Raw genomic sequence first — 26,360 nt, 5'->3', positions numbered from 1 at the left:
TCTTTGCAGGTTAATTTTGGCGAGTCTGTACCTGTGCCCACTGTAGCCTCGGATTCCTGTTCTTGGCTGACAGGAGAGGAACCCAGTGTGGTCTTCTGCTGTTGTAGCTCTTCCATCTCAAGGTTTGATGTGTTCCGAGATACTTTTCTCCTCATCACGGTTGTAAAGTGTGAATTATATGAATTACTATATCCTTTCGGACAGCTCGAAACAATCTGGCCATTTTCCCCTGATCTCTCTCATCACCAACGCGTTTCCACCAACAGAACTGTTGCTCACTCGGTGTTTTGTTTTTTTTTTGCACCATTCTGTGCAAAACCCTAGAGACTGTTGTGTGTGAAAATCCCAGGAGATCAACAGGTTGTGAAATACTCAAACCAACACACACGCCAATATTTAAAGTCAGAGATCAGACTTTTTCGTCTTTGTTTGATGTGAAGCTCTCGACCTCTATCTGCATGGTTTATTTATTTCTTTGCATTGTGCTGCTATCACACGATTGGCTGCTTAAATAACTGCATAAATGTGCAGGTGTTCCTAACAAAGTGTTGTGTGTATATATATATTATATATAAATAATTACACTGCATGAGAAGAATCACTGGCAGAGACACTTTTCATCACTTTATTAATGAGCTTATTTATACCAACAAACAAAAACACAGTTTCTCTCTCCCTCTCCCTCACTTAACCCATTCATTGAGTCCTGGATGGGCTAAGCAGTCCACATTTATCTATTTTTCATGTACGTCTGTGTGCCTGCACCTTCAGGAACATTCAGGAACCTCGATGAGACTCGCGGAACGTTCTGGACAATACGTTCATACTCTTGAACACATTCCAGGATAATATCAAGTTTAGGATATGAATGTTGTTCTAATGACAGGTCACACACACAAGTCTCTACCCCGTTAGATCATTAAAAAAAAACAAAAAAAAACAACAAACAAACAAAGAAAAACAAAAAAACACTGTCTGCAATACAATAAATAAAATATTCGAAATAACATTTATGAGGAAGGGAGCACATGAACAAGGACTGCGGGAGAGAGAGGGTGAGAGAGCGACGGGGGAAGGAGAAAGAGAGAAAGAGTGAGACTCAGGTTTGTTCCATTTCCCCCCTCCTGTTCCTTGGCAGGGGTGCGGAGGGGGGACAAGTTGAAATGCTATGTACAAATGAGAGCACTGGGAGAAAGAAAGACAAAGAGACAGAGAGGGAGACAGAGCGAGCTGGTCACTATTTGAACCAGCACTACTCCACTAGAAATAAAAATCAAGTTACAATAACAGAATAACAATAATAACAAAAAGTAAAAGGTACATGATATTTACATATCAGCAGTGAGAGAAGGGAGAAGTGGGGATGGAGGGGGACGGATGGACGGCTCCAGGTGGGAGTGGAGGGACACCGGGGGTGTGTGTGCGCGCGCACATGAGTGTGTGGGGCTCTATGATAATTACAATGATATAGATTCATCACAGATCAGCAGCCATTTAAATATTTAAATTTTCTAACTCTACTGAAACATGCACGCGCGCACACAATCATTATGATCTAAACTCCTATAGAACTGTGTGATTTGCAAGAGCAGAGGATATTGCCAGGGCCACGAACAAAGAAAAAAAAAAAAAAAAGAAAAAAAAGAAGAGGAGAAGTGTGTGCGTTTACATTTCTAGACGCTCAAGGACCACACACACACACTTGTCCTCGCAGGAATAGAAAAATCATACAGAAATTGTACAGGGCCATAAGTAACGGTACTGCTCTAGGATCAGCCCTCTCCATCCCTATCACTAACATTCACGGGGATGTGAAAGACACACGTCTGACCCTACACCAGCACGTTGAACTCTGACAGGGTTTTGGTACTTACGATAAGCTCTAGATGGAGCCCTTTCAACTTTAACCAATCAGCGAAGGAAAAGTGGCCGAGCTTGCGTTCACCAAAAGAAAAACAAACAAACAAACAAAAACACACACACACACACGTCCTTTTCCTAAACAAAAATTCTGGACAAAGAGACAAGACCGCCACTTATACTCACTGCTCCATAAAAACACTCATATCAAGAACATGGTCTCGTTTAAGAAAAAAAAAAGGGGGGGGTGCGGAAAAAGGGGAGGGGGGGGCTAAAATTTATTACACTTTAAGAGAAAACTAAAATAAAAGAATACACCTGCATGTTGTGGCTCTGTGAGGTGTATTTCCGTTTAAAACATAATAAAAAAATAATAATAAAAAAAAAAGGTTGGACCTCCACAGAGATGGAGCAGACAGGAAGGGAGGAGGGAAGGGGGAGTAAAATCTGCTTTTCTCCTCCTGCCACTAGAGGTCAGGGAAATGCCTCAAACCATTCTTTACCTTTCAAGCACACAGTCGCAAACCTTGAGGACAAAGTCTACCTGAAATCAACAAAACAGACAAAAAACAAACAAACAAACAAACAAACAAACAAACACGTTCTCCTGAAAGATGCTAAATGTGTAACGAAGGGGTTGGGAATCTGAGCGAAACAGATTCGGGGTTCTGGAGCTTTGAAAAGGCTGGAACGAGGGACAGGTGACAGGAGGAGGAGCAGGAGGAGGAGGTGAGGGAGAACGGTGCAGAAAGACAGAGGTAATGCTCAGGTGCTGTTGCTCAGGGCTCCTGGTGCAGAGCTGGACTGGGCTGAGCTGTCTGACACGCTGCCTTCTGCAAGCACGGAGAGCATTCGTTACACACACACACACACACACGCTTGAAACACACACGCGGGTTTATCAGAACTCAGAGGTATGATGAGAGCTCTGTACCGTGGGAAACAGGCGTCGTCTGCGAGCGAGCATGAGGAGGAATGAGAGTGGAGTTCAACTGTGGCTGGATAGACAGCTCTGTGAGGAGAGAGAAAACACACACACACACACACACACACACACACACACACACACACACACACACACACACACACACACACACACACACACTTTAACAAGTTGATTTGGCATGACTAAAACAAGCCAACAAACACAATAGTTAACGTGAACAAATCCAGGTTTTCAGTCAATCTTTCTGGCTTGAGGACATATTGTAGTTTCGAGTTATCTGCTGCAGAAGAAGGACATTATGTTAGGAGTATCATGAGTCTTCAGGGCCAGTTTGTCAGCCACAGAAAAATCACTTATTTCCAGCTCACTCAAGACTCTTTTTACCCATTTGTATCTGTGTAGCTCGTTTTCTAGCAGATTCTACACACTATTCTTAGCACTGGAGTTTACAAATGCTAAGCAGTTGTATCTTGCACTTAGTTATAAAATAAATAAATAAATAAATACTTTTTTTTTTTTAAAAAGGCTTTGAAAGGATTAAGAATTAGCAGAGTGGCTAAATTATGATGAGATAAACCTAAATCATCAGCGATTGCTCGTACTACTGCGAAAGGCAGGTCTTTGGTAATTCTTTACCAAATCTCAGACGTAATCGACGTTAACTAATATAAAAGACAGCCACAACAGCTTGTGAACTGATTGGCGGTGATGCATTTCAATCGAATTCTCAATACGCGACACCTCATCCCTCCATGCGGTGCTGCATGAACACCATGAACACATTTTGTTTTGCATGAAAATTGAGCTTTAGTGCAGACTTTTAAAAACAAACAGTTTATAAAATATATATATATAATGTGACATAATGTGGTCTGATGTGAATTTATCATTGTTTTTATTATTAAAGAATGGTATCTTACTTTTAACCGTTTATGTTTTCATTTCATGTTACGGAACGTCCACGAAAAAAAAAAAGATTCATCTTATCCCTTAGGTTATAGCAGTTGTAAACAGTTATTTCCCACCAGCTACACTCACTCTCACTCTTTCTCTCTCTCGCTCTCTCTCGCTCTCTCTACTGAGAAACCGCAAGGCGATCTTAAAGACTCTTACTGCCTACAAAGTGCTGTTCGTCTCGTTCCAATGTCTCCTTACACACAGCTTCACCGCATCAACATCTAAATCACAAGTTTTTAACTTATTATTAGGTTTAGATTATGTGAAGGATTCGCCAAAGAACAGCTGTTATGGTTTATGCTCATGCATTATCGTCTGAATTACAGCCAGCGCTGCTGTCAGAGCTGCTTTTAGATAAAATGATAAACAGCTTCTGACCAATCAGATTTGAGAATTTTAACAGCACTATGGTTTTTAGCCAAGGGGTTGGTATTTTCTTATATAAATGCCACCAATTCAGAGACAAGGTGTTTGTGGCAAATGCCAGCTTGTATTTACGTTATTACTTTGCTTGTATTTTCTCATTTGTAAGTCGCTTCTGGATAAAAGCGTCTGCTAAATGAATAAATGTATTATTATTACTATTTGACATTGTTCAATTTGAGTGTAAACTGAATGCAGCCAAAAGTAAACCTATACAAACTCTAGTGTACGTTAAAAGTTTGTGTGTTTCACTGACCCACAGGGCTGAAGTTGAAGAGCAAAGGCAGCTCTCGGCCGCTGGGCAGGCGAGCGTTGGGCTGGCGCAGTTCATCGAAGAACGCGTGGGCGCAGGCCTCGAGCGGAGAGAGACGAGTCACGGGCGTGTATTCCAGCAGACGGGAACACAGAGAGATGGCCTCCGGAGGCGTCCTGGGTTTAAACACCTGAGCATAGAAAGGGCAGCGTTGCTTGATTTTAAAAGGAACGAATCGCTGCATTCGCAGGTAGTTAAAAAAAAAAAAAAGACTTACTATCAAGGGATTTAAATCTTAACCAGCAACTGCACAACCATCATTTTCATGAATTTACACTTCGGACAGGCCACTGGCTCTGCTTAAAACACAGCTAAATGAAATCGCTGAACATTTGGGCATCTTCTCAAATCCTCTTTGTTTGCGTGAGAACTTTCCAGGTACATCCCAGGCATTATATATAGATAGTTTCATTATGTCTAAAAGCACCACTTTAAAAGCCAGCACTTCGAAAACCTAGGAAGTAAGCGAGTCTTTTATTTCCTTTTACCACCAAATACATTGCGAGTAGTACAATAGCGCCATTGACCTCGACCAGTGTGTGCACACATTATGCTTCCTATACAGCTTTGTTAACGAAAAATAAAGGAGTCATATATTATTCTTTAGTGCAGCGTTTAAGCTCTCAGGCATTCAGAACTTTGGCATAATTCTCCTTATTTATTTATTTTTTAAGCGTCCTGCCAATATAGTACTCAGGATGACTTATGTAAATATATATGTCTGTCACTGGAAATCCTCACCACATGCAAACAATCCTGTAATCACTATTATACCCCTAGCATTAGCTTTCCGTTTACGTACATTGCACTGATCGTGGAACGTGATAACTAATATGAGTCCAGTGTGGTAAAGATAAAAAGAGGCAAATGTTGAAGTTGAAAACTGTGTTGAACTTTGTATAGTTGCTGCAGCAAAAGAAGTTGGGGGGGGGGGGGGGGGGGGGGCTACGCATGCAGCGGGACCTTCAGACGGGAGGACTATTAGACTTGAGAGCGATCTGCTATGCCACAAACTATTCTTCACAAACCCACAATTCCATCTTTATTTCAACAAAACCGAAGCCTTTTCTCTAGCGACCGCACTAAAATGAGCTTTCACGTCAGTTTAAATGTCAGGTGACCTACCTAATACTACGTGCTTTCCTATTTTCAGGTTAATGAGTTACAGCCAGCTAGCCAAAGAAAATGTAAACAGCCCACTCCAAAACACTTGGCACTAATCAAGGTATGACGTAATTGGTCAACGCAATCTCCAGTATTCAAAGTAGAAACCTCTCTCTCTGGATACGGCCATGCCACCACTGTAGAGAGGCGAGTAGGCATGACTACAACAAAGGCATTGATTATTTTTTATTCATTTTAATCAGTTCATCATGTTTGGAGATCAGTGCCCACTTGCTACTAAAGATGAAGGCCATACAGTTTCATCATCCGGCTTTAGTAAGGCAAATTTCACTCAGTGATGGAAAGGGGAAAAGCCCCAGTACACCAAGGGCTGAAGCACCTGAGACGGTACTGTAGAGTACGGCTTTCAGTGAAGTACTGTGAATACAGGGTATCTGCAGGTATCAGCACTTCAAATTGAATACTTTTCAATACCATATTCATCACGTTTCCCAAAAAGAGGTAAGACCTGCACATCACTTCAGCCATGCACTACACGATACATCAGCTATAATGGAGTGCGCTCATGCATATACATCCATTTCTGGGTTTAAGTAAACTACAGCAGGGTAAACTTCTATCGTGGGACATGGGAGACCAGAGCAAACCATGCGTTACTATTTGCTCCAACAGTGAAACAAAATAAATCCAGTCTTTCCCTTCCATGACAGGAAAAAAAATATATAGAGAGAGAGATGGATTACAGCAGTCAGAATAGAAAAAGATGTCAGATTTACATCACGCCCTCAACAGCTGTATTAGAAACCCCCTCGCAGCAGCGTTTACCAGGTTTTTGTAATTTCAAGCCGGGGTAATGTAACAAGTAGTGGTGTAAATTTTTATAAAAATTTTGTAAAGAAGAAAATATACATATTAAAAAAAACTTTACTATTTTGTAATATTACTATTGCACTGAATAATAATACTAAGAAAGAGAAGAAAAAGACAGAAGAAGAAGACTAAGAAGAAGAATAAGGATTTTTATTAGGGGTACAAATAGTAATATAACAATAGTAATATATTTCTGACTTAATTCACTTTTAAGTGTTCGATCCTGAGGCTTTTATTTTGGCGGAAAACCGCAGGAAGATCTCCGTTCAGTCGGCAAATTCTTTAAAAATCCACTTCTCATTACCAATCAGGTGAAACGCTGTAAACCTCTGCCCACAGAAATGTCCGAGATTACGCTAACGTAAAACTAAAGTGAATCTGGCGCGTGTCGTGTCTAAATGCAGGTTATAAGTGACTCAAACTCACGGCACAGACAGAGATGTAGTTCATGTGGAGCAGCAGTTACCGTGAACCGAGCCGCTCTAAAACACTGATGAGCCGTACACACACACACAGAGTGCAACACAGACACACGGCTTTACCATCTCAAACAGCAACGAGCCAAAATAACATCTAAACCTTCTTTACGGCTTCATTTTTAAGACCTTTGAAACGTGAATTGAAAACATTTTAATGCTAATTAAAGCCTTATTTTTACATGAATAAATATACGACGTTTTAAGACTTTTTAAAGACCCGTGGAAACCATGTGGATAGTGAAGTATTTGAAGGACATTGCTGTAACAAAAAAATATATATTATTTTTACAGGAACGTGTGGCGTCAATAGTTACCACTGCACAGCCTGCACTGATGTCCTTGAACAGACATTCAAGCAGAGTACAGAGTGGATTCAAATTAGCAATCATATTGTGCCATTCCTAATGGAAACGCACGCTGTAAGGATTTCTGTAGTGCCAAGCTAGTACCTTAGTCCAAGGGTGCGCTTTGATCTGAGGGAATTTGAACTCTGTGTAGTTGGGATTCATTTCCCGGATCTGTTCTCTTGTCGGTGTGCCCAAAACCTGCAGTTACAAAACAGGATGGTTTTGTGTTAGGACATGAGTTCACACTGACCCATACAAAAGCACAGGAAGAAAAAGGTTGAAACGCTGTGGAATGCCATTAACAGGTTTAAATAAATAAATCCCATGACCCCGAGTGCACGGTGTACACACGTCTCCATTCCCACCTTAATGATTTCAACTAGCTGGTCAACTCCGCTGTCACCGGGGAAAATGGGCTGGCCCAGCAGCAACTCGGCCAATACGCAGCCGGCTGACCAGATATCAATGTTAGAGGTGTAATCTGTGGCTCCGAAAATGAGCTCTGGTGCGCGGTAATACCGTGAGCAGATGTACGAAACGTTGGGCTCGCCGCGAACTAACTGCTTCGCACTGCAAAAAAGATGAGAGGGAGCGAGAGAGAGAGAGAGAGAGAGAGAGAGAGAGAGAGAGAGAGAGAAAGAGAGAGAGAGAGAGAGAGAGAGAGAGAGAGAGAGAAAGAGAGAGAGAGAGAGAGAGAGAGAGAGAGAGAGAGAGAAAGAGAGAGAGAGAGAGAGAGAGAGAGAAAGAGAGAGAGAGAGAGAGAGAGAAAGAGAGAGAGAAAGAGAGAGAGAGAGAGAAAGAGAGAGAGAAAGAGAGAGAGAAAGAGAGAGAGAAAGAGAGAGAGAGAGAGAGAGAGAGAGAGAGAGAGAGAGGGGTGTCACACACAGACAAGATATGACATCCAAGAAAAAGACCTCGAGAACCAGTATTCATGTCTCACGCCCTACCGGTCAAAAGTTTAGCCACACTCATACTTTTTTTTTATTATTTCACCCACATTTTATAATAATTATTATTTTTTTTTTTTTAAAGTCATCAAAACTCTGGAGTAACACAAATGTAACTATGTGGATTATGTTGTGATAAAAAAATCCAAAATAATTTAATATTTGAGCATCTTCAAAGTAGACGCCCTTTTTGCCTAGAATTTCCAGAAATGTATTCTTGGCATTTCTTCAACCGATTTCTTGAGGAATCTCCCTGAGATGCTTTTTTAACAGTATTAAAGGAGTCCCCACCTACTGTATGCTGGACACTTATCGGCTGCTTTTCGGAATATTTCGCTCCAAGTCGTCCGTTTAAAAAAAATAAATAAATTGTGTGTGTAAATAAAATGTTAGGTTTCTAATGGTAGAAATGAATACATTGACACAATTATATTTTTGTCTACAACACCGATTCCCAACATTTGATCGTACACTTTCAGACAAAAAGCTTTTTAATATTATGAGAAACATTTCAGTCTCCAAACTTTTGACCGTTATGTGGCAACCTTTCAAACTTACTGTCTAGCTAGAAAATAAAAACACAAAACATGTACACACCTGCCAAAGTCACATAGCTTGAGAACAGCAGTGTCGGGGTCCACTAGCAGATTTTGTGGTTTGATGTCTCTGTGGCAAACGCCTTGGGAATGGATATATGCCAAACTGCGGAATAACTGATACATATACACCTGAGAGAGAGAGAGAGAGAGAGACAGGGAGAGAGACCGTGAGGTTTTTCCTGACTTTCTACTTTGTGGTATGTTTTCGACACTTGACATGAACAGTGCCTGCCTACAACCAGATGTACAAGCAGCCCTTGAGAAGTAGTAGCTCAGTGGTTAAGACATTGGCTACTGATAGACGATTATGAGATCAAATCATAGCACCTCCAAGCTGCCACTCCTGGGCCCTTGAGCAAGGATCTACCCACTCAGTTGTAAAATAAGATGAATGCGAGTCACTGCGTCTAGATAAGGGCGTCTGCCAAATTCAGTAAATGTCAAATGTTAACCATTAACGGGGACATTTTAATAATATACTGATGTTTATTTCCGTCACCTAGCTACCGCTAGTGGGAAACTTCACGAAAACACCAGATATGTTGTTTGAATCTTTTACTATGCCGTTCAGCTGATACTCGCTATTAAACTCAGCAAGAGCACAGGGAGTATGGGGAACCCTTCTGCCAGATGACATTTCATTTATTTTTATCTTTATAATCATGTAGACTGGGGTCATACTATAAATAACATTTCGTGCGTGATGGGATCCTTGGGACGACACAGGGAAATATTTACGCAGGCCCTCCACTTCACCCACACCCCCACATGAATCAGGGCTACACTGCTGCTTCTTGTAATTTGCATACATTCGAAACCATTATAAAAAAAAAATAAAACAAAAAAGCACTGAGAGTCAGATTCTTGCAATCCCAGTATCCCTTGAGCATTTTTTTTTCTCTTGGTAATTCACCACTGAAAATGAATGGATGACGAATGAGCATTCAGTGTGCACGTTCCAAAAAAGAGAAGTTGTTGATGCAGCATGTTATTGAAGTGCAAGGCGATGCTGGGGACTTACTTTGACGTAGATGATAGGTATGGTGGTCTTGGCCTTGTTGAAGTGACGTGCAACTCTGTACACGGTCTCTGGCACATAATCCAGCACCAGATTCAAATACACTTCATCTTTCTACAGAGGAAAGATAAATAAATAAAAAAGGTCTAAATCAGCACTGCATTAACGGTAGCTTGTTAACAGATTATTGTAATGTTGCGTTACAAAAGGAAAGCGTTAAGTCGCCTCTCGCCTCCAACGACATAGAAAGTACGGTATATCAAGTTGAATTGTAATCATGGAAGCAAGTTAAGATAAACATTAACTGCATTTTGAAAATTCAATAAAATGTCCAGATGAAACTTTATTCAGCCCGGTAGCTGGACTCTCACGAACTGAGAGATAGCCGGAGGACTTAAAGCATCTTCGGAAAGCTTAAATACCTTCTCTCCACTGGAATAGAAGAAGTAGCGTAGCCTAACAATGTTGCAGTGGTCCAGCTTGCGCATAATCTGTAGTTCTCGGTTCTGTAGAGAGGGAAAGAGGCAGAAGACACTCATGCGTTACTGAAGAGGAGGTTCAAAATCAAAATGGAGCAGCATCGACTGCCACACGTCGTCAAACTACACAATTTTAAACACATCCACGTTTCTAATAAGTCATTCTTTATGAATGAAATGTCTAAGAAGAAACATGTCCTTAACATTGCATGGTATTTTAGATTATTTTAATCCAGCGAACATTCATTTAATGCCAATATGGAACAATAAGACGTGTAAAAAGTCCATTTCTACACAATATTCTGAAGTGCACTACACTCAGTGAGATTATAATACAAACTCAGTTTAGAGCATTTTCTCTACTTAAACAAAAAAAAAAGTCCAATACTCAAACATTTAATTTTAACCCAATATGACTGCTTGAGCTTTTAAAATGTTATACAAGACAGGCAAAGATATAAGAAAACATCTCATACTGCCTTAAATATTATGACCATCAGGAATGCACCAATCCGATTTGGCTTATTTTGAGACGAGAGCTCCGATATAGCGGACACTGACATCACATACTGACCGTCTCCATGTAGTAAGCCATGTGGACTTACGTTTCTTCATGAAGTCATTTTGTCACACGTGTGAGGGTCTTTATCAGTTCTACTGAATAGTGGGATTAAAAAATAAATAAATAAACTTTAAAAAAAGAAAAAAGTTGAAACCAACACTGGATACCAATACACAGCACTGGATCAGTACATCCCTAATATCCCATGATCATCTAAAAAGACGGTATTGGATATAAATATCTTTATATTATTTAGAATCATATATCTGAATATATTTCGTCCTAGATATCAGCATCAACTGAGAGACAGTGGTACTCGTGTGACCCAACTTCAATATGGCACCGTAAAACTACTCCTAAAGAACCACCATAACCAACCCTGAAGTGCAGTCCATCATTAGACAACATAATACTACAGTTCTGAAATTATCCCTACCACTTGTCTGTAGTTGTTTATGATGTAAGTATTGTATTTATTAATATTATACACTGATCAGCCACAATATTAAAACCACATGCCGAATATTGTGTAGGTCCCTTTTGTGCCACCAAAACAGCTCTGACCGATCGAGGCATGGACTCCACAAGACCTCTGAAGGTGTGCTGTGGTATCTGGCACCATGACGTTGGCAGCAGATCCTTTAAGTCGTGCAAGTTGTGAGGTGGGGCCTCCATGGATCGGATTTGTTTGTCCAGCACATCCCACAGATGCTCGATCAGATTGAGATTTGGGGAATTTGGAGGCCGAGTAAACACCTTGAACTCTTTGTTCCTTAAATCATTCCTGAACAATTTTTGCAGTGTGTCAGGGTGCGTTTTCCTGCTGAAACAGACCACTGCTATTAGAGAATACTGTTACCATGAAGGGGTGTACTTGGTCTGGAGCAATGTTTAGGAATGTGGTACATATCAAAGTAACATCCACATGTAGGCCAAGACCCGAAGATTCCCAGCAGAACATTGCCCAGAGCATCACACTGCCTCCACCAGCTTGCCTTCTTCCCATAGTGCATCCTGGTGCCAGCTCTTCCCCAGGTACATGATTCATACACAACAGGCCGTCCACATGATGTAAAAGAAAACGTTATTCGTCAGACCAGGCCACCTTCTTCCATTACTCCATGGTCCAGTTCTGATGTTCACGTGCCCATTGTAGGTGCTTTTGGCGATGGACAGGGGTCAGCATGGGCACTATGAAAATCCTGCGGCTACACTGCCCCTTACACGGTAAGCTGCAACACACAGTGTTCTGACACCGTTCTATCGTAATCAGGATTAACTTCTTCAGCAGTTTGTGCTACAATAGTTCTTCTGTGGGATCGGACCAGACGGGCTAACCTTCACTCCCCACACGCATCATTGAGCCTTGGGCGCCCTTGACCTCGTCACCGGTTGTCCTTCCATTGAACACTTTTGGTAGGTACTAACTACTGCACAAGACTTGCCGTTTCGAAGATGCTCTGACCCAGTCGTCTAGCCATCACAATTTGGCCCTTGTCAAAGTCGCTCGGATCCTTACGCTTGCCCATTTTTTCCTCTTTCCAACACATCAACTTCGAGAGCTAACTGATTACCTTGTAATCTTACACCTACACCTGCCAAGAGGTGGGATATATTAGACAGCAGATGAACAATGTTATTTACGTCACCTCTCAGTGGTTTTAATGTTATGGCTGATCGATGTATGGGACGGTCTGTGAAAATCCGTCAGATGTAGTGCAGCTAAATTCCAGTAAATAAAAATGTTTGACAGAAATTTGAACCCTAATCTTCAACTGTCCAGTTTGGATGAGTCTGTGCCCATCATGGCCTCAGATTCTGGTTCTTGGCTGACAGGAGTGAAACCTGGTGTCTTCTGCTGTTGTAACCCACCCACCTTGATGTTTTGTGCATGCTGAGATTTGTTTCTTCTCACCACGGTTGTAAAGAGTCATTATACGAATTACTATATCTTTCCGGGCAGCATGAACCAATCTGGCCATTTTCCTCCAACCTCTCTGATCAACAAGGTGTTTCCACCCACAGAACTGTCGCTCAATGTTTTTTGTACCACTCTGTGTAAAACCCGAGAGAATATCGTGTGTCAAAATCTCAGGAGATCGGCAGTTTCTGAAATACTCAAACCAGCCCGTCTGGTATTAACAACCATGCCACCATCAAAGTCACAGAGATCACACTTTTTCTTCATTCCGATGTTTGATGTGAACATCACCGGAAGCTCTTGACCTGCATCTTCATGATTGTATAAATTGCGCTGAAACATTTGCCTAATAAAGTGGACAGCGAGTGAATATTTTATTTAGGTTACTATAACCCTGCCTTGGCTTTCTGCCTGCAAAGCGCTGGTGGTTAAGTGCGAGTTTAAAACGTTTAAAAAAATGTTTACGTGACCTAATAAACAAGAACGAGAAATTTAGTCAACAAAACTGAACTGAACTGATGAGAGCGATAACTTCCATTTCCCCAATGGAAACTTTTCCATTCGTAGGTTACGTTACAAACGCAGAGGATTTGGAATGAAAGATGCAGAAGGTTATAACTTGACTTCCATGTGAGATTACTGCAAAAGAAAAACGGCTCATTTCAGGAAAACCTTTAACTCCTAGGACTATTTACGGTAGAAGAAGCGGGAGTGGATTTCCCTCTTTCAGACGATATGCATCTCGATACGTAGTATATCACACGATACAGTTAAACAATAAGAGATTTTCATTTAGGACTTAAACCAGTCTTACTTTCTCTCTCATCGGGGAGTGTACATCAATCTTCGATTACAAGATCACCTTTTAACCATTTTTTAATCTAGGCTATGCAGCTGTATTTGAGACAGGTGAACGCTTTTCTGGTTCCGATCGGTTTTACTTTACATGCCTAACAGAAAAGTTCAAATTGTAAAACGTATGAAGGGTCATCCCAGGCCACCGCACACACGCTCCACATGATTATTCTTACCTTAAACCGCTTGTCCTGCAGCACCTTCTTGATTGCCACCATCTCCTGGCTGTCGCTGAGTCGGGCCTGATACACCACTCCAAATGAGCCATTACCGATCACTTTAATGTCCGTGTAGGACACTTCCTGGGGGCGATCTGGACCTTGTCCAGGTGTGGCTACCACTGTGGTCACCTTCCCACTGTCCCCTAGAGCACGTAACGGGACATAAAAACAGAGTTATTCTCCAAAGCAAGGACAGCGGACTTGTTCACTGCAGAGATAGATAAGATCCGTCACAGAGACGGTGGCCGTGATTTTGAACTGATACTAGGGCTGCATGATTATGGCCAAAATGATCATCACAATGTTTTTTGTTTTTTTTATCAATACTGACATCACGATTATTCATGGAATTTATGTACAACACATTTTTATTGCACTTTCACATTTCAATAAACAGACCGCTGCTTTAACGTCCACGTTGTGCTACATTCCTGCTAATGCACAAATCAAATTAGACTTAGAATTAGACCCTTAAGTGCATCGTCTCGTAGAAGCAAATTATGAATAAAATTGGACCCAAAATATAGGATGAGTAAAAATAAAAATGCCATCGACCAAATGAAAATACGCAATCCAATATAACAATATAGAACCAAATGAAAACAATTCAGGCCTATGCAGAAAGGGCAAGAACGGTGTTTACAGGAGGAGAGACGCAGCCAAATCACCCAACAGAGCGGTGACGCAGGGATGATGTCATTTTGTACCGGTTCCCTCGACAAAAACCCAACAGGATTTTCACATAGACTTTTGGATTATTACAAAAAAAAATCATCTCTGATCAACAAAAGTTTATAATCCGAACACGTTTTGTCCACGAAGAAACAACTTTTATGACGGCCTAAATACAATCGCCAGAAATAAAAAGCTAATGGCATGCTATAAACTAACTACACCACGGTCGCTCGCTCGACTTCAACGTCACCAGGCTTCCGACCAACTTTTCCAAACTTGATTTAAAACATTCTCCATAACACAGATTTACTCTGTGGATGAATCTTCGGCCACGTTTTTTGGGGAATTGTGCACAGCAAACCTGAACCAGTTTATCTGCCAGTCTGAGTTTTTTTTCCTGTTCGGCGTGATCACATTTAATGTCCCCGACAACGTCTGTGGTCTCATGTAGCAACGTGTTAGTGTTACTATTTTCCCTTGCGCAAGCGCCGGAGCACGCAGCACGCTCTGAAACGCTAAAATGCTAACTCGGCGTACAAAATGACGTCACCACTGCGCCGCTCTATGGTGATTGGCTGTAAGTTTAGGAAGCACTTGATTTGATCTGCAGATGAGCTTTCTAGGAGCGGAGGACGAACTTTAAACGTCAATATCATAATCGATCGTGTTTATGTAATCGTGGGCAGTCAAGATCGTAATCGAGATCAATATTCGATTAATTCTGCAGCCCTAACTGATACTATGATTGGCGTTATTAACCGCCATGCCCAGGATTCCTCGTGCCAGTACTGTCTTGTGTGCTTTCATTTTCAACAAAAGACTTCCACAGTATGGTGATGTGCAAGTAAGGGCTGGGCAATACAATATAGCCATGTGATATCAATATCGTGATAAATGATTACGTGATATTGTTGCTATGGTGATGTATTTTTTTCTGTTTTCGTCAAAGTCAGTTTTTGTTTATTTTACTACTGTTAAACGTTTTATTTATTATTTATTTAATTTTTGTTGCATCACCCAGCCGATGAAAGTTGTGCAGAATGATACCGTACCAGCTAGAGACCAAGGTGTAGTGTACGCATCACAGCCCGACTACCATGATGCCTTGTTTTGGGAGAGATTTACATCTGGATCGGTCTGAGAGGAGCTGTACAAACCTTCAGCTTTTATCCTCGAACCATGAAAAGCTGTAGGATCATCGATTTAACGCGAGCACGATTTTATATAAACATTTCCTAATGAACAAGACAGCTTGGGCAGTGTCCACGTTGACACACAAAGGCAGGAAATTTCCAGTATGCAGGACGACTTTGGCACAACACCAGCAGTGCCGTTAGCCCGTCACGCTTTTTAAGCTTAAGCTGCACCAAATTAACAGGCTTCTTTTCCAAGCAAAAAGAATTATGGATACAGATATTAAAAAAAAAGAAAGAAAGAAAAAAAAATACATTTCTTCTATATTTCTGAGCTCCATGTTCGCTGCTTTTATACTCGGGCTGCACTAATAGAAGCCACTCAAATTGGTCTCGCAATGCCGGTCGGCCTAAACGGATGAATTAGACAGTCTTACAAATGTAATTACTGGTTACAGTCGATCGTGATTTAATTAATACATTTATCTCGTATTAATTATTAACCGATATTAGAAGACCGCCTAATTATATCGTCGGAGAAAAATACAGCGTATAATGCAAACGCACACGACTCGGATGGAACAGTGTAGAGTTTCAATGACCGTGATCTCGTTTATCACAACGTTTCTACGGAAGATTATCATTTTACTCAAACGACATTTTCATCCAAGCTTAATGATGAGCTCCGCAGGCTCTGTGTGGCTGCTGTTCTGGTCATGTTTACCAGCGCCTAAGAGATGGGTACCAGTCCGTACACGATTTTTATCGGTTTTTTGTGTGATTATTGCGGCTAAAAACGCCCGATTTTTCGCATGGTCTTTTGCAGTAATGTTTGTTGGTAAATGACTACGTTCACATGGACAGCAGTAATCTAATTACTGACCTTATTCTGAAGAAGACAATATTCTGATTAAGGTGTTTACATGAGTCGCTTTTAGAATACTCCTCTCATGTTCCTGTTTCACATGTTATAGATCATAGATCGATTAACGGCACACGTCATTACGTCCCTACGTCATGCCAGAATTTCACATATGAACATACAGTTCGTCTTCGTTATGGTACCGTATACAATTTTGGGTGTTTCGTGTTTAATTTTTACTGAAGCTTTAAGTGCGGTTAATTGTTTGTCATGCTGTACGTGCAAATAGACGACCGATTGAAGCTGTGGGCTGCGTCCCAAACCGCGTACTCACCTACCATATAGCAGCTGATATACATGTATTTCACCTAATATATACTGCAGCAGGTAAGTACACGGTTTGGGACGTAGCCCTGCTCTCTCGTTTGCCGTCAAACCGTTCAGCGCTGCCGTGTGTATGTGTGTCCTGTTGCGAAATGCGGTGAAAACTCCCACACGACGTTAATAGTGTGATTAAGGTGTGTACATGTCTGTAATACACGTCGATATCTTAATTCGATTTGTGTTTACTTCGAGTACGACTTGAGTCGGATTAAGGTCATCAATAATCGCTGTTTACATGCTAGTTTCTTAATCAGAGAATCGTCTTCATATCGGATTATCGTTTTCCACGTAAAGTACCGAATGAGACCTGAAGTGAAAATCTGAGCGGATTATTTGCGTGTGTAATCCCAGGAGCACTGCATACTTAGATTAACACGTACAAGATAAACGTTTACGTTATGATAAACCAATGGAGCGACATGCATGTGCGTACGCCGCGGTGTAAAAAGAGAAGTGGAGCAGGTACGATGTGTCGCCGCTTCCAGTTTTAAAGAGAGTCCACAAACCTGAAGTACCTGATTTGTGTCCATTGTAGCTGAAGACTTTTAACACAGCTGGACTAAATGTCATCGGAAAAGCATTCTCTCTCTTTCATCCCGCAAGCTTCGTATCTGGCTGCTGGCTCCCGCCGGCACCGACGGAAAATCCGCCATCTTGAGGAGTTTCGATGCACCTTCGATTTATACATCATGACAATCCAGCTCTTCGCATCACGATACTCCCACGTGCAGCTTTTTTTTTTTTTTTTTCCCACCCCCCACCCCCAGAACAGTGATTTCCACTTTCAAATACTGGCACCTCAAACGATGGACCATCTATCTAAAGACGTGTGCACACCCTTAGTCTGAATATCTTCGGTGGGGCAAGGTGCGCAACGTATCGCTGACGCAGCAGGAACACGCCCTTCAGTACACATAGGTGGGGAGAAACCAGGGCTGGGAGTCACGCACAAAGCATCTGAGATTAGGAGGCTGGTTTCTGGGTCAGTCTCTGGAACGTGATGAATGTAACACGCATTCTGTAGTACAGCTCTTATTCGCAACTCATTCCGCGTGTATTGCGATTCCTGTAACGAGGTCATTTCACTCAGGGGATCAGTAATATAGGTGTATCGATCTGATGCCTGGTTTCACTCACTCTTTCACAGACAGTCTTTATTTGCAAGTTAGAAGCCGTTGTTCAGGCCATCACCTGAACCTTCCTCGAATTGAATTAGATTAACAGACTCCAATGTCTACACTAGGCTTGTGTGATAAAACGATATCGTCGTCCCTGGATGGTATTTCACTGTCGCGATCTCCAGTGATGTTTATTCTGATTATTATATCATATTATATTACATTACCAGGACTGCCAGTCTTTATGTATTTTGCCCACAACGTAACATCGGCGTATACTAGTATTAGGATTGGGTGATACAGCACAATCACCACAATATACTGTTTCATATCACTAAAGCGAACAACAAATAAATTAACATTTAAAAATTCTCATTCTTATATGAGGATGAAATAAAGAAAGAAACGCTTGAACTTAATAAATAAAATGTTACAAAATGTGCGCAATGTGAAAGGCAAACTCCGGCATCGTGTTCTAGCGCAGAACGGGACTCCTGGTGCTCTGGTTTGTGCTCAGCCTGTTAGCATAGTTAGCCTAGCCTCGTATAGAACTACTGACGGGTCGTGTTCCTGCTCTGAGGACACTCGCTGTCCTCCCCAGAGCCGACATTTTAACAGAAAACATAAAGAAGGGCAAAATGTCACCGTTCTTCCTTGCGCGCTGTTCAGAGTCACACGCATTGTACATGTGCGGAGCGCTGTGCATGCGCACGACAAGTCTCTCTCGGTTCGTTTCTCCGTACTTGGCTGGGACGTGTTTTTTTTTATGCAAATCTCACACACAACGGTGTTCTGATGTTGGTCACATGAATAGCAACCAAAGAAAGTGCCACACTGGCGAGCTGACACGTCCTTTTTTCATTCCTAATCTCCTGGGCAGGCTCTGAACGATGGCGCAACCGAACCCCTCAGATACGCTGACTTGTTATTGGCTGTTTGCTTGTCACTCGTAGCAGGGTTTACGTTTATGACCCAGGGACGGCGCACGCTTGAGGGTTCTTCAAGCGACCAAACTTCATGTCTGTTTACATTTTATCAAGCGTTATACTGAAACTTTTTTTTTTTAATCGTTACCGTTGATACATACCGATACCGTTTTATCGCCCAGTCCTAACTAGTACATCACGAGAGTACACAAGATGCCCAAAACGTATGGACGCCAAATTGTTGCCACAGCACACACTTGTAAAATATGTCTGTTCGCTGTAGAACTGCGATTTACCCCTTCACTAGAACCAAGAGGCCCAAACTTGTTCCAGCATGACAATGCCGCTGAGCACAAAGTGAGGTCTATGAAGACATGGTGTGCCACGGTTTGTATGGAAGAACCCGCGTGGCCCCTGACCTCAACCCCACTGGGATGAATGACTGCGTCCCAGGCCACCTCGCCCGACATCCGTGCCCGACTTCACTAACTAACTAACTAACAGGCCTCTTGTGGCTGATGAGCACAAACCCCACAGCCATGCTCCAAAATCTAGTGGAAAGCCTTCCCAGAAAAGCAGAAGTTATTACAGTGTAAGCCAAAGGGCAAGGGTTTTTTTCCCCTCCGCAATAAAACATGAAACAAGCCAACTGACATATTAATCAGGAATAATTTGCGCAAGTGTACCGAACTCTCCAGAACCGACGGCTTTCGGCAAAGCTAACTTATATACGGTGAAAACGTCGGCCTTGTGGATGTTAGACGATCGATCGCTTTAAAAAAAAAAATTCCATCATCCAGCTGAGTTCTCACGCTTGCCGCAGATCCTGACTGCACAGCTGGAATACAGTTACGCCCTCCCCTACTCTCCTCATACCTTTAATAAGGCGCTTCTAGGCGATTACATTTTCAGTCACTACATTTAAAACTGTAACATCACATTAGCAGGGGGTGGGGTGGGGGGGTAATCAATACCGTACAAACCTAGTCCATACAAGTGGCATTGATTAAGAAGCGGCATGATGCCTTTTACTGGTCATGCAGTGTGGCTGAGCACCTAAACAAGTCGCAGCAGTACACCAAGCACACCACAGCTTCTGGTTGCCTAGCCAGTTGGCATGTTGCATAACAACAGCAAAAGAGAGGAGCCTTTGAGTACGCAGCCAATTATGCCCTCGGGGACGTGCCGACACATGGCGCTGCTGGGAATTGAACCTAAATCTTCTGTGGGGTGTGATATGTGCAATACATTCTCTCAGCAAAAACCCTGTAGGGATATGCATGAACGAAAAAAAAAAAAAAAAAAAAAAAAGAAATAGAAAGAAAATAAAGAAATAAATAAAGAAATAAATAAAATCGCGCACAAAAAGCCAAAGCAATTTTTTCGCACTTATTTACACCTACAACACAGACATGGGAAATGTGTAGCTCAAAATATGGGCAGCGATTTGGACAGCACACTGGAAAACACCACGGTTTCACAGAACCCAGGACGGATAAAGCCAAGTCGAACAACGAGGGGAAAATGTTATATATATATGGACATTTTCCCAATAAAATGCAGCACCGCTGGGCTTCCTCATCATGACTGATATGTTGAATGTTTGTCCCAAAGACACATAACAGGATTGCAGCGTAGAGCATCTATACGCCGGCAAGAAGAAAACGCAGATTCGATTCGTTGTTCTTCGAAACAAATATTCTTGTTCAGAGTTGGAGCTCGATAGAGGAAAACAGAGTGAGCAGAACGCATCTTGCGTGATTAATACTTGAGCATACAGCAGCCCATATAAAAGCAGACGCCTTATTTGACCCGTATTACGTGAAATATTCAGTCGTACGTTGAAGCGGACGTAGCGGGTGGGCGGTGTGACACGTCACTGGGGTAAAGTATGTTATTATGCACTTTTCTGATCACATGGTGAGACCAAATAAATAAATAAATAAATAAATAAATAAATAAATAAATAAATAAATAAAACACTTCTCAACCCTGACCAAGTACATACTGCACAGAAGAGTCAATATTATCTGTCTTTTTTTTTTTTGTAATTTAATTTTTTTTTTTTGTCATTTGATTGGAAATCGCTCAGCATACAACAGCAGCACTGATACGTTCAGCCGCCGTAGCGATGAATCCGGAAGTCTCCGGGTTGCCACCGTTAAACCTACACCCATGTTAAATCCAGTCACGTTAGGAAGCGATAGTAGATTTCGTCGGCCAGCGAGCTCGGCTAGCATGAAAGATGTCTTTCTTTATAATACGTCATTACAACCTAGGAAGCAAATCGCCGTGACTACACGTTAAAACGTCCTAATGGATGTTCTGCGAGAGGTTTGATGAATCACAGGCACTTGTCATCAAATTCCTGCTCATCTCTAAACCCATCTCGTGTACAAATGAGTCAGTAAACACACACAACTGATGAGTGACAAATTAAAGGAAAAACCCATACAAAGTGTATTAGTAAGATCGTGAGCCTCATTCTTCCAAAAGATATTCCCTCAATAGGTGTTTCGATGATGGTGGAGAATGCTATCCAACACGGCAGTCTCCCACAGCTGCTCAGGATCGAGCTCTGATTACCGAGAAGCCCACAGCATCATCCGCGCCCTCGTTAAAGCGCTCGGCGAGCCTGAAGCCGAGGACCTTGTCACCCACATCACCGCTGCGATGTTTCATCACAGGATCAAGGTGATCGGAACTTTGTACTGATTCGCAGCGGCTCTTCTTTCTGATGCCTACACGACTTTCCGAATGTCCGAGTCGCCGCGCTGCCCACGCGACGTGACATTTATCACTTGCGTCTGTCGTTTTTGTGGAACGTGGCGGGGTGCCGACGACAAAATCTTGCTTTCTCAGGAAAAATAAACACGACAGCTATTCCGTGCGGATCTGTTAAGAGCAACTGGATGAAAAATAGATAGTAAGGATGAAGGGGGGGGGGGGGGGGGGGGGGGGGGGTCGCTATTTTTAGACTGTGCACCATCAGGAATCATCTGTTTTCGTTTATTATTACTCTGGTTGTTTCGAACAACCTTTTGGGTACAGCACGCAGAAAAACTTCATACGGAAGCAACATTATTGTGCTTTACACTTTGCACTTGCTCTCACACACAAACTGATGGGTGGCAGAACTGGATTGAGGAATCTACTGCGCTTGACAAGAGATGAATCGCATTTCCTCTCAGACTGGCATTGGCTGTTTCTCAGCACTGTTCTTGCTAGTCGCAGAAGCGCGCCCGCGACACGACGGAATGTTAAACGAGTCTGAAAATAATCGGGGCATCTGCGACAGCTCAAACCGGCAAAAACAGCATCGATGAACCACTCGACAACGATTTGGGTTTACAGATCATGAAAATTAGAAATTAGTCTGTGACAGGGAAACGAGGGCTACGCGGTCCCAAACCATACCAGCAAAATATCGCCCTTAGGGACAGGCGATATGGACTTAAAACTAGATCATGATATTTTCTGGAATTTACTGTGATAACGATATGAGGGAACACAAACATTGATCTAAACATAAAACTGATTTTCTGTAACCAAACCAGATCCAGAATGTACAGGTAGCTCCTCGTTTAGCGATGAACTCCTCCTCGGCTTCACGTCCGCCTTTCCGCCGTACTCGTTTTCGCGCTGCACGTGAGCTGCGAACGGGTCGCACACAGAAATACGTCATCAACTAGACCTTATCATAATTCTTTCTGTGGGGAGAATTTCTTCCGGTATATCGCAATCGATAAGATATCGCCCCAACCCTAGTCTCCCTGTATGTGAATATATTTTATATATATATATATATATATATAAAGTAATCTATTTAAAATATTATGGCATACTGACTGCACGTGAAGTACACTCCTCATTCTCATCCACTGCAAAGAAAGTGCCTAAATGCAACGCACTACTCTATGGGAGGCTCAAATAACACTGTATGGGTTTATTAAAAAAATAAAAGAGTCCCAGGGAACAAAACCACATCTTAAGTGCTAGGGCAATAAATGCATTTGTAGGAGCGCACAAAAAGACTCTGCGCATTAAGTTAAGCCAGTTAGTACGTGCTGGTGGGGGAAAAATATATATATATACACCAGGGCAGAAAAGTGAAGTGAGGTCTTTAAGTTCCCATGAAACGGCTTCAGGGTCGTGAATCGATTCCGTGCGTCGACGTGTTTCCTTCTGAAAGAGGAACTTGGAGTGACGGTATGTTGAAGTACTTGATTGATTTACACAACAGCCAATAGCGTGTGAAAAACGCCATGCCGTGCCACGCCCGGGGCTGATCGAAACAACCCTGAGAGCGGCGTAGTGATCTAGCTAAATATGAAGAAGAGCAAAGAGTCTAACAGAGAGGCGCTTCCCCCCCCCAACCTTGGAGGATTTCTCGCCGCTGCTGCTGCTTTCACCCACGCCTGCCGACTTTAACGAGGATGACATCCTAGAAGAACGAGACGAAGAGTTAAATGATACATGTTTGAGATAAGGGTGAGCGTCTGTGGCACTGATGGTGACCGAGAGCCACAGGGTCATCACCAGGAGACGCATGACGTGTCCGAGTGGTAGGATTATAGCGAAAGGGTTAGTTAAATATCACGCTACTTAATGCAGCCCCGACAGGATTTTACGGTCGCAGAAATGAATGCAAAATCAAGGGGACGCAAAATGACCGCAAATTTGACGCGACAATCGCGTCGTCCTCGCGACATGCATTCAGCCGAAACCCTCTTCCATTCACGCGTTGAACATGAGTATAGCTAAAAGGTCTCATTCACCAACAAACATCGCTGTGAAAGACAGCGCAAAACAATTTCCTGCAATTGCAATTTCACCGATTCAACACGTTTTCCACAACAACAAAAAAAAAAACACGCAAATTTTACATCGCAAATTTTGTACAAAGCCGCAACGATATCGAGCATTTTGGGCCGCAACGATCAGAGGAAAAAAAAAAAAAAAAAACCTGTATGGACTGTTGATAAAATTATACGGCTTAATTTATTCTTACTGATGAAGCAGCCCTGATGGAATCACGCTCTCAGTCTGAGGGAACAACACTCCAGCACTGAACGGCCTGGAAAAACACCGCTCTCAAAACGTCTCACATAACCGCCAACATGCACAAACTCCACCCTCTACAAAACGAATCAAATCCAACCACCAAGGGATAGATGGTGAAGGGAACTAAAAAGACGTTTATGCGGCTACTACTGTAGAGCAAGGCTGCGTCCGAAATCGCATATGCCAATCGACGCGGTCCCTAAAGTACAGTATGTACTAATCAGTGCGCGTGTGTAGTATGACTACAATCCAGGACATACTACATCTGCCATGTTGGCCTGGTCATGTGACCTTTGACATCATCATAAACACAAAAATCTTAAAAGGGGGCCAGCAGATTAAAGCAACCGCACGAACGGCAAAATGCCCATCAGGAAAGTTAACTCATTAGTCATGTAATGTGGGCGGGGTTAACAGGCTGGCTAAGACATGACGGAGTTTACAAAAAAAAAGGTTTCAAAAGCCGTGACAAAACTAACAATTTAATGTATTCAGGTATTGTTAAACAAGTCCTGTGTAACCAAGGTTTAATACTTAAAAACACGATCTTTTCTACCTCCCCGAGCTCATCCGCACCAATCCCGTTGCATTATGGGGATTTTTGGCTCGCGTGGTGTGCGTCGGTTACACGCTGCAAAATCTCGCCAGGAGCAGTGCACTGTCCGGGTATTCGGATATACTACTCCTCTGGAGTACTGCGATTCACCTACTGTGTAGTACACGATTTCAGACGTAGCCCAAGACTTCGGCAGCGTGGGGGCGGGGCATATACGATTCAGGGAGCATTTCATTGGTTAAACACAAGACTGGTACAGGATGAGTCATCAAAAAAAAAAAAAGATTTTCACAAACGTGACTATAAAATTAAACTAAGTAAAATATATACATCTTATATTCCCCCCCCCCCCCCCCCCCCCCCCCCCCCCCCCCCCCCCCCCCCCCCCCCCCCCCCCCCCCCCCCCCCGGATATCCTTTCGTATTGGTGCATATAGGACTAAGTGGCGGATATAAAGAGGTGTGAAACAGCTATTTTGATTTGAGTGGCAGTGTAAAGGCGCAGGCCGGTGGGGGATGAGAGCAAGGTCGTGCTGCGGTGCGACGGGACGGTGTGCTTCCGCTGTCCTAATAACAATGATCCGAGATCTCCTACCGTTAGCGTCCTGCTGATTAGTGACGGGTTAACCTCCGGGCTCGACTCGTTAACGCTGTCAAGAACCCCTCAGACACACATCCACAGTGCTCACATAATCACAGGCTCTTCAGTAATGTCAAGAAAGACTAGTCCGGTGCTGTTCGCAGACCACCAGACCCAACTAGCTCTTTAATTAGCTCAGCTTTGTTCTGATGATCCGTCGTGAATGACTGCAGTTGAAAATCGTTAACGGGTTCCAACAAACAGTTTCCTAACCCTTCGCATTATTATTCTCCTTCGAGGCAGAACTGGTTTGCTCTTCACCTTCTCTGTCCTACTCGATATTTCATGAGTTAGCATACAGTCAGAGCCACTGGGTCCCAAAAACAAGGCTAGCTAAGCTTAGCAACCTGGCTATGGTTAGCTCCCTAAAGTAGGTTAGCGCTGATTTAGCGAAACCGCGCAAACCTGTGGTATTAATGCGATGTTTATTAACTGGCCGATAATCGCAGATGTATATACGCGTCCGAGCAGCGCGTACTCACGCAGCTCAGTAAAACGATACTTACTGCTGAGCTTCAAGTTTCCAAAGCCAGTCGAAGTAGCGCCGGAGGCCTGAGCAGCCCCGGACTTTCCTGAAGAGCCTCCACCCGCAACGGCGCTTCCGGCGGCGGCTGCAGCGGCTCCCGGAGCCCCCGGCGGTTCGGCAAACGAGCTGGTCCTGGGCCGCCCGCTGCCGCTCATTTTCTTTTCTGTGAGTGTGCAGGGGCAGGGGGAACGTGTGTCGACTAACTAGGGCCAGGCGTTTGATGGCTATGTCGATTTAAACCACAATAACTATTATTTAAAAAAAATAATAAATAAAGACTGCTTGAATGGTATATCGGCGGGGCTGTAACTCCGTCTTCTCTTTCTTCCCCCTGTCTGGTTGTGTGGTCCGACCTGACGTACAGCAACGTACTGAACGCATAGCCTTATGGGTAATGCAGTTCAAGTCGGTGGATCTGCTTGTACGCTGAAACTATATACATAACATGTTTACCTTATTCAACATTATATGCCAATGGATCAGTTGCGTCGAATTATTATTTTTGCACAGACCATATTTAATTTCACTTTTTTTTTTCTTTTTAAATCAGCAGCC

At 42.7% G+C, this 26,360-nt stretch overlaps 1 protein-coding gene across 2 annotated transcripts; it reads right to left on the bottom strand.

Moving 5' to 3' along the window:
- Positions 1 to 611: 611 nt before the first annotated feature.
- gsk3ab (glycogen synthase kinase 3 alpha b) lies at positions 612 to 26,176 on the bottom strand. Of its 2 annotated transcripts, none has more exons than XM_017469624.2 (10): positions 25,786 to 26,176; positions 13,878 to 14,065; positions 10,307 to 10,390; positions 9,888 to 9,998; positions 8,865 to 8,995; positions 7,686 to 7,890; positions 7,423 to 7,518; positions 4,443 to 4,629; positions 2,795 to 2,872; positions 612 to 2,690 (listed from the first exon to the last, which is right to left on the bottom strand). In XM_017469624.2, the coding sequence occupies exons 1-10, from the start codon at positions 25,958 to 25,960 to the stop codon at positions 2,626 to 2,628; spliced, it is 1,320 nt and encodes a 439-aa protein (XP_017325113.1). In that variant the 5' UTR covers positions 25,961 to 26,176; the 3' UTR covers positions 612 to 2,625. The 2 variants fall into 2 exon arrangements, with proteins under 2 accessions (XP_017325113.1, XP_017325102.1); XM_017469613.3 differs by having other exon boundaries at positions 612 to 2,693; positions 25,786 to 26,175.
- Between the last annotated feature and the right edge of the window lie 184 nt (positions 26,177 to 26,360).

This window comes from Ictalurus punctatus, chromosome 1 (assembly GCF_001660625.3).
Source record: "Ictalurus punctatus breed USDA103 chromosome 1, Coco_2.0, whole genome shotgun sequence".
Lineage (NCBI taxonomy): Eukaryota > Metazoa > Chordata > Actinopteri > Siluriformes > Ictaluridae > Ictalurus > Ictalurus punctatus.
Note: the sequence above shows the minus strand (reverse complement) of the source record. Positions and strands in the feature narration are given on the sequence as shown.